This window comes from Bos indicus x Bos taurus, chromosome 11 (assembly GCF_003369695.1).
Source record: "Bos indicus x Bos taurus breed Angus x Brahman F1 hybrid chromosome 11, Bos_hybrid_MaternalHap_v2.0, whole genome shotgun sequence".
Classification (NCBI taxonomy): Eukaryota; Metazoa; Chordata; class Mammalia; order Artiodactyla; family Bovidae; genus Bos; species Bos indicus x Bos taurus.
This window is the reverse complement of record NC_040086.1, coordinates 9,577,438-9,595,734: the sequence shown is the minus strand read 5'-3', so window position 1 is coordinate 9,595,734 and position 18,297 is coordinate 9,577,438. Positions and strand designations below refer to the sequence as shown.

The window sequence follows — 18,297 nt, the reverse complement described above, 5'->3', positions numbered from 1 at the left end:
CTCTGTTGGTCACTTCACACAATCCCATACTACCTTCCCAGATCCCCACCCAGAAATCGTTCCCACATCTTGCCAACCCATTTTGTCACAAAGGTAGGAGTTTGCTGGACGTTGGGCTCCATTCTTTTGTCTATGCCATTTGTTAGGGTTCGTAGGACCACCCCATTCAGTATCTTATACGGTGCTTAGTTTCCCTAGAGATGAGACAGAGGCAAGAAGTAGTCAAAAACATACTTTATTTCTGTATGGAGATTTTTCCAGGATCCCAGGTTGGATAGTATAGAAACCTTAAGAACTACCTGTCTTTGCTTACATGGTTCTTCCTGAAAGCCAGGTCAATAAGTTTAGCTCCCAAGTCCCCTTTTCCCAGGGTTCCACCTAGTCTTTCTGAGAAAAAGGAAATTCCACTATGTCCCAGTGCTTTAGTGGGAGGTGAGGAAGATAAGAACTCTTGTCTTTTAGTTCTTCCCATTTAGTCTTCCTCCCCATCCCTCAGTTGCTATGGTTCTACTGTGTGTCTATGATATACATTAATTTCTGTCTGTGAAAGAACAAGGAGGAATTGGCACAGTATATATAGCTCAAGGACAGCAATTGGATCTCACATTTTGGAAGTAACATAACAAAGATGGCCCAAAGATGCCTTCTATTTTATCCCTACTGAACAGAATATCAAGGAAAACCACTTAGGAGATAAACGCAGGGTGACACATTTCTATAAGAGTGAGACCCATGCACAGTACAAATCATGGTGTTCCTCACAGGGGAGAAGACAGCACTTTTATCAGGTAAGTGGATGTTGGAGGGTGGGTCAGGGGAAGGCTTGATGGGCTCTCTCTCTCAGAGGAAACGTTCTGCCATATTTGACACTGCCCCCTCCTACAATGTGCAGCGATGATGCTGTCCAACCACATCCCTTCAGTTCCTCTAGATTGGCTGATGCTCTCTTTGGAATTATCTCAAAGAATGTCCATTGCAAAAGGCCATCTTAAGGTCTTTGACTTTGACCCCATTATGTATGTTGAGTGTGGGTCTTTAGAATCCTGTGGAGAATCTGCTTCTCAACTGCCTCCATGCCTGCTGGGCAGCCTAGACCAACTAAGACTGGTGAATTAGCAATGGCCTGTCTGATAGGCTTTCTCAAGAACAGAAGAAGCTGTGTGTCCCCAGCTCAGGGCCAAGTCCAGATTAAGTGTTCAACAGTCCTTGTTAAACTCAACTCTAACCTCTTCCATAGAGAGAAAGTCCCCCTACTCCTTAGCATTTTCTTCTTGGGTACTTCTCATAATCATGCCAGTTCTTTACATCCCTCTGACGTGAATAATCCATACATGGCCTGATTCTTTATTAGAAGTATGACTAAAATGTTTTGGGCACTGACTTTTGTTGCCCCTAAATTAAGTATTCCATCCACATGTTTACACTGAGCTGGTTTCCTTAGTTTAATCCTCCTTGTTCTGCTTTGGCGAATGTGGCTGTCAGGTCCTTCTGGCTTCTACTATTGCTATACAGCTTCTTCCTGGCCTGCCAATGCCCTAGCAGGGCTAGGGCCAGCACAGCTGGTAAGGGCTGTAAACCTGATGTGCACCACTGTTCTCCTTCAACACGATGGACGCAGGACTTGTGCATGCATTCTTCAAACCATGAGGAAGGCATTTATATAGTTACATGTTGTCTCTGCTTTCAGCCACATCTGGTCAAAGCACAGATCTGGAGACAGAAAGAAATTGCATGCTCACCTGCTGTGACCCCAAAACTGTGTTAGGACACGAAGTTCTCCTGGTTCATGACTCTTTGTTGACCGACTCTTCTTCTTTAGGGTTTATTGATCATTCTACCTCTTTTAGGCAGGAGGTCAGCAAAGCCAGTGGCAGGAAGGGGAGATTCAGAGCCTAAAGAGAGATGTAAGGTGGCCTCTTCCCTCAAATGTGGTTGCAGGGCACAGCCTCCTCAGTCATTGAGCATCTGAGCACATGCCTAATGCTAGTATAAAGAAAAATCTGCATGAGTGCCCCTGCCTTAAGATAACCAAAAGGCCAGAGCAGGGAGCCCACGTGTTTGTCTTTCCCAGTGGTATTCTCTAGCTGTGAGACCTAGCCTGCTAAGGCCTGATAGAGAGATGCAAGTCTTGACACAAAGTCCTCTGCTCTGTCAAAGGCAAAAATCTTTCAGGAGAAGGAAAGTACTCACAGTTCCAGGACAAATCAGAGAATGTCATATGTGGATATTAATACATGGTCTTAGCAGTTGCTACATCTCAAAGAGCTGGGCATTAAGTCACTAGACTTACTGCTCCTATTATTCCGTTTTGGGTTAAACAAACAAAAAACACATACAATCATTGAACCGATGAATGTTAAAATTTGAAGGGACACCTAGATGATGTCATTCAGCCTCTTAGTTTTACAAATAAGGAAAGAGGATCAGATTAAGTGTTGCACAGTTCTCCTGAGTCTTGATTCATAACAGACATTAACTAGTATCAGTGGACATATTCTATTTGCATTGGTGGCTCAGGAGAGTCAATGGGGACATAATACAGATGAATCTGAAACTGTCAATCCCATGATACATTGATTTACTGAGATGCCAAAAGGGGCTTCAGAAGTATACCTTATTTTCATTGGTGCTTAGAAGAGAAGGTTAACTCTTTCATTCAGATTTTAGCTGGTTTCTCCTTTTGTTTACATTATCAAGCAGAGGCTGATGCAGTGTGAGCCACCAGCTAAAGGAAAATAATCTAAGCAAGACTGAGAACACCTTTATTGAAGTAAGACAGGGTCTTACTTCAGATCAGTTTGATTTGTTTCTGCACTGCAGGAATCACCCTGAAATGAGCACATGCAATTGAAATTAATTCTAGAATCTTGGAATGGATTGTAGAGAAAATCAAGTTTAACCTTCTCATTGTACAGGCTCAGAGAAGTCAATGATTTTTTGGGGTCACGCAGCGTGTGTGGGACAAAGATATAGAAGAATGTAGGTTTTTAACTCCAGAATGGAATGTTTTACTCAAACTATTCTCAGACTTTCACAAGCCCCAAGGGTGTTTCTTATGGATTTTATACCGAAGATTTATCCATGCATGAAATGAAGCAAGACAAAGATAGAGGTGGCCGTGCCTGCTGAAAGCCCCGGGGTCTAGGAGAGCATGTTGGAGTAGAAGCTGAAGCTCTCCACTGTGGTCTTAGAGTCGCTGTGAGAGGGGTCATTGGAGATCTGGTCCAAGGACGAGGGCACAGCCTTGGGGCCTTCCTCCAGGTCTTCGTCATGGGCCCCCACCACTGTGGAGACAGTGGTCTCCAGGCGGCTGACTTTATAGATGCTGCCTTGGGTCTGGAGGTACCTAGTGGATTTCATTTCGAACCCTTCATGGTCACCAGTACTGATGAAAGGGCAGCACCGAAAGGCATGCTTGAAGCCCAGACGGAACCTGGAAAGAGAGTGGATGGACAAGTAACGCTTGAGTATAGCCTGCTATCAGGGGTGTTCCCACCATTGCAGAAGCTGTTTAATATGAGGGTATACCCAAATGAGACTCTGTCTTCTTATTTTTTTTAATAAATTGATAACTGGAGATGCTAAGGGCAAAGTTTCAAAGGTCAGTCATCAAGGTCAACTCCAGGATTAGAACCCAAGTTCATGTGAAATGCAAGTCTGTACTGTGAAATATGCTGCCTCCACCAGCTCTGGGTCAGCTCAGCATCAGTAAAAACATTCACCGAGCGTTCATCACATGTACAGTACAGTGTCAAGACCCAGTCCTTTCCCTCAAGTAGCCCACTGACTTTCTACCAATCGTGTCCCTTCAGTGTGCCTCAGTTTCCCTGTGTTTTGAGCAGGAAGAATCAGCTTTTACTTAAAAGATGTGCTGAGAGATTTAACCTAGAAATGTTTAGGCAGGTTGTGAGGCTCTTAGAAGATACATCTGTGAGTTAAACAAAGACCATTTGGACAAGTCCCAGGGAATATCTGTCTTCAAAGTCCCCTGGGTGTCTCATTCATGGGAGGCTCCTTATCGGCTGATAACTGTTGGCTATAAATGTAACAAATCTTTTATTCTCTCCCCCTTCTTCTCCTGTCTCCCTTCTGTGGTGGTGCTCCAGATAACTGAACTGCCAACCACAGCTTCCCACAGCTCTCCCTTTTGGAGACTCTGCACTCTGTGGTGGATTCCTTATTGCTGATCACCATTCCTGAGGGTTCTTTCTTTTCTTACTTGTCTGAAGTTGGCTTCCACTTCAGGGGAGGCTCTCCTGGCCCCTGTGGCCAAACAAAGGCAGAATCAGACCTTTGAGGCTCTGACTTCTTTTTGCTTACCCTGTCCTGCTAGAAGTGCTGGAAGAAACTGGACAAAGCTACCTTAAAAATTTTTTTTAAGATTTTTTTTTTGATGTGGACAATTTTTAAAGTCTATTGAATTTGTTACAATATTGATTTTGTTTTGGTTTTCCGATTGCAAGGCATGTAGGATCTTAGCTCCCCGACCTGGAATTGAACCTGCCCCACCCCTGCTGCATTGGAAAGTGAGGTCTTAACCACTGGACTGCCAGGGAAGTCCCTGCCCAGATGGGCTGGGAAGAGGAAAATGAGAGATCAGAGAAGGGAAAAAAATGCCATGTGGTAGATAACATTCAAATGGCATCAATCTCTCTCTCTCTTGTTCTCTCTCACTTTCTGACTCATTCATTCTCTGACTCTTTCTCTCTCTGATTCTTTGTCTCTTTCTGCATGCACAACTCTCTGTGAATGGAATCCTTAGAGCAGATTGAACAAATTTGTGAACTTGATCCAGCTGGCAACCTGATTTATGTATATTAATCACAGAGAGTTTTTATCTGCCCTGCACCCGACCCTCCAATGCTGGGTAACTAGTGCTTAAAAGTCTGAAGATTTCAAATATGGGTATGTGTTTCTGGCTCCCCTTGGAAAGGAAAAAAAAATCTTCTCGTGGCTCCTATTCCTGCATGGTGACAAGACCATTTGTCTTTGTAGTCCCCAAGCAGCCAACCTAATTGAGCAGAGCCAGCTGTGAGAGACGAGTGAGTGGTGCAGACTATAGAAAACTAATCATCACATGGTTCAGTCAGCAGGGATTCAACAGAGGGATTAGTAGGGTCTTGTCCTGGAGAGAGTATGGGGGATGAGGTCTTACCTGTCGTTGAGACAGCAGTAGATGATGGGGTTGTACATGGTAGAGCTCATGGCCAGCCACATGATGGCCAGGTAAACCTGCTGAATAAACTTCTCCAGGTAGAGATCAGGGTTGATGTAAGGCAAGAGGAAGAAGATGTGGAAGGGCAACCAGCAGATGGCAAAGGTGCATACAACAACGATCATCATCTTAACCACCTGGCAAGAGAGTGAGACAGGTAAGACTAGCAGCACATCTTCCCTTTATAATGGTTATTTTCTCTCTTATCCTGCCCACTTACTATGCACAGTGTGCTATGTGATATAAAGTAACTAATGATATAGTAACACCTTTCAAGGTGGAGGAAGGACCACTTATATTGGTACCAAAGGACTTTGGTTGTATCAGTGATTCCCAAGAGTGGCCCCAGGACCAGGAACATAAATATCACTTGAGAAGTTGTCAGGAATGCAAAAGTCCTTAGACTGCATTCCAGTCTATCTGAAACTTTGAATGTGGAACTCAGAATTCAGTGTTCGAGAAGCCCTTCTGATTATTCTCATGTGCATTCATGTTTAAGAATATCATATCATACTTCTGGGAAATGGCTGGAGAAGCCAAGGGAGACCAGGTTAATGAGCAAAGGGTGTTCAGGAGGAAAAGATCCCGGAATGGGGAGAAAGCAGCAGAAGGAAAAGGGCTATGAGTCAGAGTAGGCTGCTAGACTTGAAGACTCTGGGGGAAGGAAAGAGAATGGGTAGGATTTGGATAGCTGCAGCAAGGGACTGTCAGATGTTTAAAGGGAATATTCATAAAATGGCTTTATGAATATAGGGTGATATAATCCACTCCTTTTCATTCCCAAGACATCTTAAGAGAAAGAATGACCTAGAAGATGTGTGGTCGACATAGTAGAATAGGAAGGCAGTGAGTTCATCCCCTCACATGGGCACAGCAGAATTACAACTAGGTACAAAGCGACTACATATGGGAGAAGCTGAAGACTAGCAGGAAAGATTTTCTACAACTAAAGATATAAAGAAGGAATCACAATGAGATGGGTAGGAGGAATAGAGATGCAATGTAGTGAAGATCCATACCCTGGGGAAGGTAAACCACAAACGGAAGGATAATCACAATTGCACAGTTCCCCCCGAGGAACAAGAGGCCTGAGCCCCACGCTGGGTTCCTGGTGGGTCCTGGACTGGGAAGACAACACCCAAGACTCTCTGACTTTGAAAGCCACCAGGGCTTATACACAGGAGTGCGAGAAGATCGTAGGAAACAGAGATTGTGTTCCTAAGAGAGCCTGAGTCAGACCTACCTGCTGACCTTGAAGAGTTTCCGGGAGAGGCAGGAGGCAATTGGGACCACCTCTGGGATGAAAATACTGGTCGCAGCCATTTTAGGGAGTTCATTCTACATTGAGGACATTGGTTTTGGCAAATGTCATTTTGGAGTTCTCCTTTTAGCCTATCAGATCTGGGGGCTTACCCACACACCAGTGGGCTGATGCCAGCCCCAGAGCCCTCATTGGCCCGTAGCCACATGCCCTAGAACCTATCCCTGTGCACTAGTGGCCAACAGCCACCACACAAGGCAGGTCTGGCAGTGAACTGGGCTGGGAGCCTCACCTACAGGCATGCCCACAGTAGTCAGATCCACCGCAGTGGAAGGGCACACAGAGCACACACAGGGGGCACCCTTAGAGCACAGAGCTGACCAGACAGGAGTGTGCTGCTGGGTCCCGCTGGACAGCTCCAACATAAAGCCACTTCTCCAAGGTCAGAACATGTAATCAGTTTACCTGATATATAGAAATAGGCACAGAGAAATAAATACACATTTAAGCTGGCTTAAAACTCGACATTCAAAAAACGAAGATCATGGCATCTGGTCCCATCACTTCATGGCAAAGAGATGGGGAAACAGTGGAAACAGTGGCGGACTTTATTTTTTGGGGGGGCCCCAAAATCACTGCAGATGGTGACTGCAGCCATGAAATTAAAAGATGCTTACTCCTTGGCAGGAAAGTTATGACCAACCTAGATGGCATATTAAAAAACAGACATTACTTTGCCAACAAAGGTCCATCTAGTCAAGGCTATGGTTTTTCCAGTAGTCGTGTATGGATATGAGAGTTGGACTATAAAGGAAGCTGAGTACCAAAGAATTGATGCTTTTGAACTGTGGTGTTGGAGAAGACTCTTGAGAGTCTCTTGGACTGCTAGGAGATCAAACCAATCAATCCTAAAGGAATTGAATATTCATTGGAAGGACTGATGCTGAAGCTGAAACTCCAAGACTTTGGCCACCTGATGCGAAGAGCTGACTCATTTGAAAAGACCCTGATGCTGGGAAAGATTGAAGGCAGGAGGAGAAGGGGATGACAGAGAGTGAGATGGTTGGATGGCATCACTGACTCAATGGACATGAGTTTGGGTAAACTCCAGGAGTTGGTGATGGACAGGGAGGCCTGGCATGCTGCAGTCCATGGGGTCGCAAAGAGTCAGACGTGACTGAGCAACTAAACTGAACTGAACTGAACCGAAGGAATTCCATACTGTTCTCCATAGTGGCTGTACCAATTTACATTCAAAACAACATTGTAGGAGGGTTCCTTTCTCTCCACACTCTCTCCAGCATTTATTGTTTGTGGATTTTTTTTTTTGATGATAGCCGTTCTAGTTGGTGTGAAGTGATATCTCATTGTAGTTTTGATTTACAGGAGATCAGCCCTGGGATTTCTTTGGAGGGAATAATGCTGAAGCTGAAACTCCAGTACTTTGGCCACCTCATGTGAAGAGTTGACTCATTGGAAAAGACTCTGATGCTGGGAGGGATTGGGGGCAGGAGGAGAAGGGGACGACAGAGGATGAGATGGCTGGATGGCATCACTGACTCGATGGACGTGAGTCTGAGTGAACTCCCAGAGTTGGTGATGGACGGGGAGGCCTGGAGTGCTGTGATTCACCGGGTCGCAGAGAGTCGGACACGACTGAGCGACTGAACTGAACTGAATACTTAGCAATGTTGAACATCTTTTCATATGTCTCTTGGCCATCTATGTGTCTTATTTGGAGAAATGTCTATTCAGGTCTTCTGCCCATTTTTTGATTGGGTTGCTAGTTTTGATGCTGTTAAGCATTATGAGTTGTTTGTAAATATTGAAGACTAATCCCTTGTTGGTCACATCACTGGCAAATATTTTCTCCTAATCTGTGGTTTGTCTTTTTGTTTTGCTTATTGTTTCCTTTGCTGTGCAGAAGCTTTTGAATTTAAGTTAGTCCCATTTGTTTATTTTTGTTTTTGTTTCCATTATTTTGGGAGATGGATTGAAAAAGATATTGCTGTGATTTATATCAGAGAATGTTCTGCCTGTTTTCCTCTAGGAGTTTTATAGTGCCTAGTCTAACATTTAGGTCTTTTTTTGTGTGTGTGTGGTATTTTTTAAATTTATTTTTTAATTGAAGAATAATTGTTTTACAGAATTGTTGCTTTCTGCCAAATATCAGCATGAATCAGCCATAGTTATCCATATGTCCCCTCTCTCTTGAACCTCCCTCCTGTCTCTCTCCCCATCCCACCCCTCTAGGTTGTTACACAGCCCCTGTTTGAGTTCCCTGAGTCACTCAGCAAATTCCCATTGGCTATCTATTTTGCATATGTTAGCGTATGTCGGAGAAGGCAATGGCACCCCACTCCAGTAGTCTTGCTTGGAAAATCCCATGGACGGAGGAGCCTGTTAGGCTGCAGTCCATGGGGTCGCTAAGAGTCGGACACGACTGAGCAACTTCACTTTCACTTTTCACTTTCATGCATTGGAGAAGGAAATGGCAAGCCACTCCAGTGTTCTTGCCTGGAGAATCCCAGGGACGGGGGAGCCTGGTGGGCTGCCGTCTATGGGGTTGCACAGAGTCGGACACGACTGAAGCGACTTAGCAGCAGCAGCAGCAGAATAAAGTTGCTTGAAGTCTGAGTGAGGTCCTGGAGTACATATGCATAGCGTATGTATTTCCGTGCTACTCTCTCCATACATCTCACTCTCTCCTTCCATGTGCCCCCTACACTGTGTCCATAAGTCTGTTCTCTATGTCTGTCTCTCCACTGCTGCCCTGCATATAAATTCATCAATACCATCTTTTTAGATTCCATATATATGTGTTAGTGTACAATATTTATCTTTCTCTTTCTGACTTAGTTCCCTGTGTATAAATAGGATCTAGTTTCATCTACCTATTAGAACTGACTTAAATGAGTTCTTTTTTATGGCTGAGTAATATTCCATTGTATATGTGTGTGTGTGTGTATATATATATATATATATATATGAAGTTGTGGTACAACTTTATAAAACTTCTTTATCCATTCATCTGTTGATGGACATCTAGGTTGCTTCCATGTTTTAGCTATTGTAAATAGTGCTGCAATGAGCATTGAGGTTCGTGTATCTTTTTTGGTTTTGGTTTCCTCAGGGGTATATGCCTAGGAGTGGGATTGCTGAGTCATAGGTTTTATGTTTTATGTTTTCTAGTTTTTTAAAGAAATCTCCATACTGTTTTCCATAGTGGCTGTATCAGTCTACAGTGCAAGAGGGTTCCCTTCTTTCCACACCTTCTCCAGCATTTATTGTTTGTAGACTTTTTGACGATGGCCATTCTGACTGGAGTGAGGTGATATCTCATTGTAGTTTTGATACAAAGTTCCCTAAGAATGTGTGATGTTGAGCATCTTTTCATGTGTTTGTTAGCCATTTGTATGTCTTCTTTGGAGAAATTTCTGTTTAGGTCTTTCCCCCTTGTTTTGATTGGGTTTTTTGTTTTTCTGGTGTTGACTTGTATGAGCTGCTTGTATATTTTGGAGAATAATCCATTGTAAGTTGTTTCACTTGCTATTATTTTCTCCCACTCTGAGGGTTGCCTTTTCACCTTGTTTATAGTTTCCTTTGCTGTGCAAAAGCTTTTAAGCCTAATTAGGTCCCACTTTTTTCTTTTATTTCCATTACCCTAGGAGATGGGTCATAAAGGATCTTGCTTTGATTTATGTCAATGAGTGTTGTGCTATGTTTTGCCTATGAGTGTTCTGCCTATGTTTTCCTCTAAGAGTTTTATAGTTTCTGGTCTTACATTTAGGTCTTTAATCCATTTTGAGTTTATCTTTGTGTATGTTGTTAGGAAGTGTTCTAATTTCATTCTTTTACATGTAGCTATCCAGTTTTCACAGCACCACTTATTGAAGAGGTTATCTTTGCCCCATTGTATATTCTTGCCTCCTTTGTCAGAAACAAGGTACCCATAGGTGCATGGATTTATCTCGGGGCTCTCTGTCTTGTTCCTTTGGTCTATATTTCTGTTTTTGTGCCAGTACCATAGTGTCTTGAGGACTGTAGCTTTGTAGTATAATCTGAAGTTAGGAAAGTTGATTCCTCCAGCTCCATTCTTCTTTCTCAAGACTGCTTTGGCTATTTGGGCTCTTTTGTGTTTCCATACAGATTGCTTAATTATTTGTTGTAGTTCTGTGAAAAATACCCTTGGTAGTTTCATAGGAAGTGTATTGAATATATTCGAATCTTTGTGTAGTGTCCTTTCTTATCTCTTGTAATATTCGTTATTTTAATGTCTATTTTGTCTTATATGATGGTTGTTACTCCAGCTTTCTTTTGATTTCCATTTGCAAGGAATATATTTTTCCATCCTCTCACTTTCAGGCTATATGTATCTTTAGGTCTGAAGTGGGTTGCTTGTAGACAGCATATATATGGGTCTCTTTTTTGTATCCATTCATCCAGCCTGTGTCATTTGGCTGGAACATTTAATTGATTTACATTTAAAGTAATTATTGATATATATGTTCCTATTGCCATTTTATTAATTGTTTGGGGTTTGTTTTTGTCACTGCAGATGGTGATCACAACCATGAAATTGAAAGACACTTGATCTTTGGAAGAAAAGCTATGACAAACCTAGACAGCATATTAAAAAGCAGAGACGTTACTTTGCCAACAGGTCTGTAAAGTCAAAGCTATGACTTTTTCAGTAGTCATGTATGGATGTGAGAGTTGGACCATAAAGAAGGCTGAGTGCTGAAGAATGGATGCTTTTAACTGTGGTGTTGGAGAAGACTCTTGAGAGTCCCTTGGACTGCAAGGAGATCAAATCAATCAATCCTAAAGGAGATCAATCTTGGATATTCATTGGAAGGACTGATGCTAAAGCTGAAACTGCAATACGTTGGCCACCTGATGTGAAGAGACAACTCATTGGAAAAGACCCTGATGCTGGGAAGAATTAAAGGCAGAAGGAGAAGGAGACAACAGAGAGTGAGATGGTTGGATGGCATCACTGACTCAATGGACACAACTTTCAGCAAGCTCTGGGAAATGATGAAGGACAGGGAAGCCTGGTGTGCTGTAGTCCATGGGATTACAGAGTTGGACATGGCTGAGCAACTGAACAACAAATTGCCATTTTCTTAATTGCTTTCGGTTTGTTTTTGTAGATCTTTTTCTTCTCTTGTATTTCCTGACTATATAAGTCCCTTTAACATTTGTTGTAAAGCTGATTTGGTGGTAGTAAATTCTCTTAGCTTTTGCTTGTCTGTAAACCTTTTGATTTCTCTATCAATTTTGAATGAGATCCTTGCTTAGAGTAATTTTGGTTGTAGATTTTTCACTTTCAGTATTTAAAATATATCCTGTCATTCCCTTCTGGCCTACAGAGTTTCTTCTGAAAGATTAACTGTTAAATGTATGGAGTTTCCTTTGTATGTTACTTGTTGCTTTTCCCTTGCTGCTTTTAATATTCTTTCTTTGTCTTTAATCTTTGTTAGATTGATTAGTATATGTCTTTGGCATGTTTCTCTTTGGGTTTATCCTGTATGGGACTCTGTGCTTCTGGGACTTGATTGACTATTTCTTTTCCCATGCTGGGGAAATTTTCAATTCTAATCTGTTCAAAAATTTTCTCATACTCTTTCTTTTCTCTTCTTTTTTTTCGAATATTGGTGCATTTAATATTGTCCCAGAGGTCCCTGAGACTATCCTTAATTCTTTTCATTCTTTTTCCTTTATTCTGCTCTTTAGCAGTTATTTTACACCATTCATCTTATTTTACACATACATCTTCCAGCTCACTTATCCGTTCTTCTGTCTCAGATATTCTGCTATTGATTCCTTCTAGAGTATTGTTAATTCCAGTAATTGTGTTGTTTGTCTCCGTATGTTTATTCTTTATTTCTTCTATATCTTTGTTAATTGATTCTTGCATCCTCTACATTCTATTTTCGAAGTTTTGGATCATCTTTTCTATCATTATTCTGAATTCTTTTCTGATAGTTTGCCTATTTCCTCTTCATTTATTTGGACTTGTGTGTTTCTAGGTTGTTCCTTCATTTGTGCAGTATTTCTCTGCCTTTTTTTTTCTTTTTTTAAATTTGCTGTGTTTGAGGTCTCCTTTTCCCAGGCTTTGAGGTTGAATTCTTCCTTCTTTTGGTTTCTGCCCTTGTAAAGTTGGTCCAGGGGTTTGTGTAAGCTTCATGTAGGGTGTGACTTGTGCTTGCATTCGTTTGGAAGGGGGTGAGTTTTTTTATCCTTCTGATGGGCAGGGCTGAGTGAGGTGGTAATTCTGTCTGCTGATGATTGGGTTTGTATTTTTGTCTTGTTTGTTGTTTGGATGAGGCATCTTGCCCAGGGTGCTACTGGCAGTTGGGTGATGCTGGGTCCTGTATACAAGTGGTTGCTTTTGTGGTAGTTCTCACTATCTGATACTCCCTAGGGTTAGGAGTTCGCTGATAGTCTAGTGTCTTGGAGTCAGTGCTCCCACTCCAAAGGCTCAGGGTTTGGAGATTCTCCAGGGAATAGAGATTCCAGAGGTGGTTTGGTATGGTATTAAGTGGGATTAAAATGAATATACAGAAATGAGAAACAAAAGATGCACCCCAGACCAATAGCAATTACAAAATAAGGCAAATAATAACTAAAATAATAGAATATACACACATACGTATACACTCATAAACAAATCCAAAACAATAATAAAAAAAATGTACAATAGATAGACCCACTGAACAAAGGAAACCAGAAATGATATCCACCAGTTAAGAACAAAGCTCACTAAAGCACGAACTGGAAAACAGACTAAAACAAGGTGCCAAATGGGAAAAAACAACGAAGACAGAACAAACCAACCATATGGTGAGAAAAAGAAAGAAAAGAACAACAGAATAGAGTGTAAAGTTAAATAGAGGTAGATAAAGAACACACAGATTTGTTGCATTTCTATATACTACTAATGAACTATCAGAGGAGAAATTAAGAAAAGAATCCCATTTACAATTGCATCAAAAAGACTTAAATATTTAAGGATAAACTGAACCAAGGATCTAGAAGAATTGTACATGGAAAACTATAAAACACTGATGAAATAAGTTGAAGAAGACACAAACAAAAATCAATATAGACCAATATATAGCATACTTACAGATTGGAAGAATTAATATTGTTAAAATGACCATACTACTCAAGGCAACATATAGACTCAATGTAACTTATCAAAATATCAAAGACAATCTCACAGAACTAGAACTAATAATTCTAAAATTTATATGGGCACACAAAAGACTCCAAATAGATATAACAATCTTAAGAAAGAAGAACAAAGCTAAGGGTATTATGCTCCTAATTTCAAAAAGCTATGCTAAAATCTACAGTGATCAAAACAGTATGGTACTGGCACAAAGCAGACACAGAGCTCAGTAGAATAGAATAGAGATCCCAGAAATAAACCCACACTCATATGGTCAATTAATCTATGACGACAGAGGCGAGAATCTACAACTGGGAAAAGAAAGCCTCTTCAACAAAATATGTTGGGAAAGTTGACTGCTGCATACAAAATAATCAAACTGGATCACATTGTCACATATTGATTGGACATAAAATCAAAGTGGATGGAATAAATAAATTCAAAGTAGACGAAAAACTTAAATGAAAAAGACCCAAAACCATAAAACGTCTAGAAGAAACCATAAGTACCACCCTTTTTGACACTGGTCTTAGCTGGTTTTTTATTTGTCTCCTCAGGCAAGGGAAACAAAAGCAAAAATAAGCAAGTGGGACTACATCAAAGTGAAAAGCTTTTGCACAGTGAGGGAAACCACAAACAAAGCAAAAAGGCAGCCTACTGAATTGAAGAAGATATTTGCAAACAATATATCTGTTAGGAGATTAATATCCAAAATATGCAAAGAACTCATATAACTCAACATCAAGAAAACCGTACAACTGCATTAAAAAATAAGCAGGGACTTGTATAGATTTTTTTCCCCAAGAAGATATACAGGTGGCCAAATGGCACATGTAAAGATTCCCAACATCACTAATCAATAGGGAACTGCAAACCAAACCACAATGAGATATCACTCACATGTATCATAAGGCTATATCACAAAGACAACAACAAGTGCTGCCGAGGAGAAGCTGTTAGTGGAAACAGAAGCTCGTGCAGCCGCGCTGGAAACCAGTATGAAGATTCCTTAACAAATTGAAAATAGAACATAGCATCCAGCGACTCCACTCCTGGGTATTTATCCAAAGGAAACAAAGACACTTTAAAAGATTCATGCACCCTAATGTTTATAGCAACATTACAATGGCGAAGATATGAAAGCAACCTAAGTGTCCCCTGATAGAGGAATGGGTATAAAATACATATAGAAGTAATGCTCAAAATTCTCCAAGCCAGGCTTCAGCAATACATGAACTGTGAACTTCCAGATGTTCAAGCTGGTTTTAGAAAAGACAGAGGAACCAGAGATCAAATTGCCAACATCCACTGGATCATGGAAAAAGCAAGAGAGTTCCAGAAAAACATCTATTTCTGCTTTATTGACTATGCCAAAGCCTTTGACTTTGTGGATCACAATAAACTGTGGAAAATTCTGAAAGAGATGGGAATACCAGACCACCTGACCTGCCTCTTGAGAAACCTATATGCATGTCAGGAAGCAACAGTTAGAACTGGACATGGAACAACAGACTGGTTCCAAATAGGAAAAGGAGTACGGCAAGGTTGTCACCCTGCTTATTTAACTTATATGCAGAGTACATCATGAGAAACGCTGGTCTGGAAGAAGCACAAGCTGGAATCAAGATTGCCAGGAGAAATATCAATAACCTCATATATGCATGTGACACCACCCTTATGGCAGAAAGTGAAGAGGAACTCAAAAGCCTCTTGATGAAAGTGAAAGAGGAGAGTGAAAAAGTTGGCTTAAAGCTCAACATTCAGAAAACGAAGATCATGGCATCCGGTCCCATCACTTCATGGGAAATAGATGGGGAAACAGTGGAAACAGTGTCAGACTTTATTTTGGGGGGCTCCAAAATCACCGCAGATGGTGACTGCAGCCATGAAATTAAAAGACGCTTACTTCTTGGAAGGAAAGTTATGACCAATCTAGATAGCATATTGAAAAGCAGAGACATTACTTTGCCAACAAAGGTCCGTCTAGTCAAGGCTATGGTTTTTCCAGTGGTCATGTATGGATGTGAGAGTTGGACTGTGAAGAAGGCTGAGTGCCGAAGAATTGATACTTTTGAACTGTGGTGTTGGAGAAGACTCTTGAGAGTCCCTTGGACTGCAAGGAGATCCAACCAGTCCATTCTAAAGGAGATCAGCCCGGGGATTTCTTTGCAAGGAATGATGCTAAAGCTGAAACTCTAGTACTCTGATCACCTCATGCAAAGAGTTGACTCATTGGAAAAGACTCTGATGCTGGGAGGGATTGGGGGCAGGAGGAAAAGGGGACGACAGAGGATGATTGGCTGGATGGCATCACTGACTCGATGGACTAAGTTTGAGTGAACTCCGGGAGTTGGTGATGGACAGGCAGGCCTGGCGTGCTGCGATTCAAGGGGTCGCAAAAAGTCGGACACAACTGAGCGACTGAACTGAACTGAACTGAGGGACAGAGGGTTACTGGAATTATTGTGGTGATAATGGATGCGAATGTCCAATCATTATGCAATACACCTGAAACTAAATACTATTGTAAGTCGACTATATTTCAATAAAACAAAGGTATCTAGCATCTGCACAATGAAACACTATGCAAGGTGGTACTAAAAGAGGAGAAAAAAAGAATGAGAAAGCTGTTTCTATATTGAGTTTTGAAGATTTTGTGGATACTGTTAAGTTTAAGAATGAGGGGAAGAAAAGTGCATATTTACTATTTATGTAAAAAAGAAAAGAACATATGTTTATTTGGCTTATAAATACATTACAATATCTGAAAGGATTAATAACAAATAACGGTGGTTACCATGGTGAGTGTGTGTGTGTGTGTGTGTGTGCGTGCACACATGCGCATAAGTGCATAAACATTTGGGAACTCAATAGAGGACCTAGAAAGGAGTGAGCCTTTTCATGGTAAGACTCAATATATTTTTTGACTTTTAATTTTCAAGCAATTGAAGACTTGCAGGAAGTTGCAAAAATCGGACAGAGAATTCTCAGATACCCATGACAAAGCTTCTCCCAGTGATACCACCTTACATAGCTATGCCACACCATCAAAATCAAGAAACCGATGCTAGTACAGTACTATTAACTAATCTACAGGCTGTACTTGGAATTTGCCAGCTTTTACATGCACTTTTTTGGTGTATAGTTCTATGAAATTTTATCATATGCAGAGATAAGTAAAAAAATCCACAGTAATCAGGATACAGAACTGCTCCGTTATCGCAAGGAAATTCACTCATGCAATCGCTTTGTAGGCAGATTCTTCCCCCAGTACTAATCCTGGCAATTCCCAGTTTGTTCCCAATCACCATAGTTTTGTTTCTTTTAGTGCTTTTTAACGTTTGAATGAAATGAATGTATTATTTTGTCAAATCGTAATAACTAAAGAGAGCCAAATAGCTCTTCATGCTTCTGTGGGTAAATCTGTGTGCTTGTGTTTTATGAACTGACAGTTTTCTGTTAGTTTTAGGGTGAGAATGAGGAGGCTTTTGCCTGTATAGGCAGGCCTAGGTTACAACACATTGAAGGAAGATTTCTTCCTCCCCTCCCCTTTCCTCCCCTCCTTTCTACAGTTCTGGGGACCCAGGGACTGCCTCCAGGACTCCTGAGGCTCTGGGGCTCACATGCTTACCAGTCTGTCACCTGTGCTGGGGGGTGGTTAAGTGCTGCTAGCCCTTTGCTCACCTTGCGCTTGGCAGAGACTTGCTCGTGGTAGCGGTCAGAGGAGTCCCCAGGGATCTCACTGGCCCACAGTGTGATGCCCACGACAGTGTAAGCATAACCTATCACCAGCAGGGGGAGGAAGTAGATCAGCACAGTCACGCAGATGTGGTACCTGCAAGAAGGTGAGTGAGAGTAGTCAGTTCAAGAAGTAACAGGGCTGGTCAAGCCTTGACAGTTACCTGTCTCAGACTAGTTACTTGCATGAATTAGTAGGTGATCTATTAGTGGATAAAGTAGAGAAAGCAAATCTTTTTGACATGTTTTTCTTGTGGACTTTTCTATAATGGAGATTCCTGTTCAGAATGAAAAGAACATAATGAAAGGGAACTGAATTTGTTGAACGTGTATGACAATTTTAGTTCAGTATTGCTTACTGCTCCCTCCAAAGAAAAATACAAACTTGGGCTGAATTAATAGGAGTATATTTTCTAGAATAAAGAAGGTGATTGTACCACTCAAAAGTACTTGTCAGATTTAAAAACTTAGGCTTAGTTTTGATGCAGGGACACGGATCAATAGAACAACTAGTACATTCATGTGAGAACAGTTGTGATGGTTAATAAGACTTGTTTAGTTGCTAACTTTTGTCTTAATTTTTTGCAGTTCCATGGAGTGTAGCCAGCCAGGCTCCTCTGTCCATGGGATTTCCTAGGCAAGAATACTGGAGTAGATTGCCATTACTTTTTCCAGCTGGATCTTCCTGACCCAAAGATCAAACTCATGTGTCGTGCATTGGCAAGTGAACTCTTTACCACTGAGTTAAGCTATTCTAAATGACAAATGGATTCACAGATGTAAGTATAATTATCTCGGAGAGAGACAAAACTTATCCCAGAATTAGGATCAGTAGGTGAGAGCTACAAAGGTTAAGCTACTTCTAAGCATAGTTCTTAAATACATATCTCTTGATGGAAGCTG

General features: G+C 41.4%; 1 protein-coding gene across 1 annotated transcript in view; it reads right to left on the bottom strand.

The window, feature by feature from the left end:
* Nucleotides 1-219: 219 nt before the first annotated feature.
* TACR1 (tachykinin receptor 1) overlaps nucleotides 220-18,297 on the bottom strand; it is a 184,651-nt gene continuing 166,573 nt past the window's right edge. The window contains exons 3-5 of the mRNA XM_027554791.1: nucleotides 17,341-17,491; nucleotides 5,156-5,352; nucleotides 220-3,433 (exon numbers count right to left, since the gene is read on the bottom strand). Coding sequence (XP_027410592.1) covers nucleotides 3,142-3,433; nucleotides 5,156-5,352; nucleotides 17,341-17,491 — 640 coding nt within the window. The 3' untranslated portion in view covers nucleotides 220-3,141. The remainder of the gene's footprint in view (nucleotides 3,434-5,155; nucleotides 5,353-17,340; nucleotides 17,492-18,297) is intronic.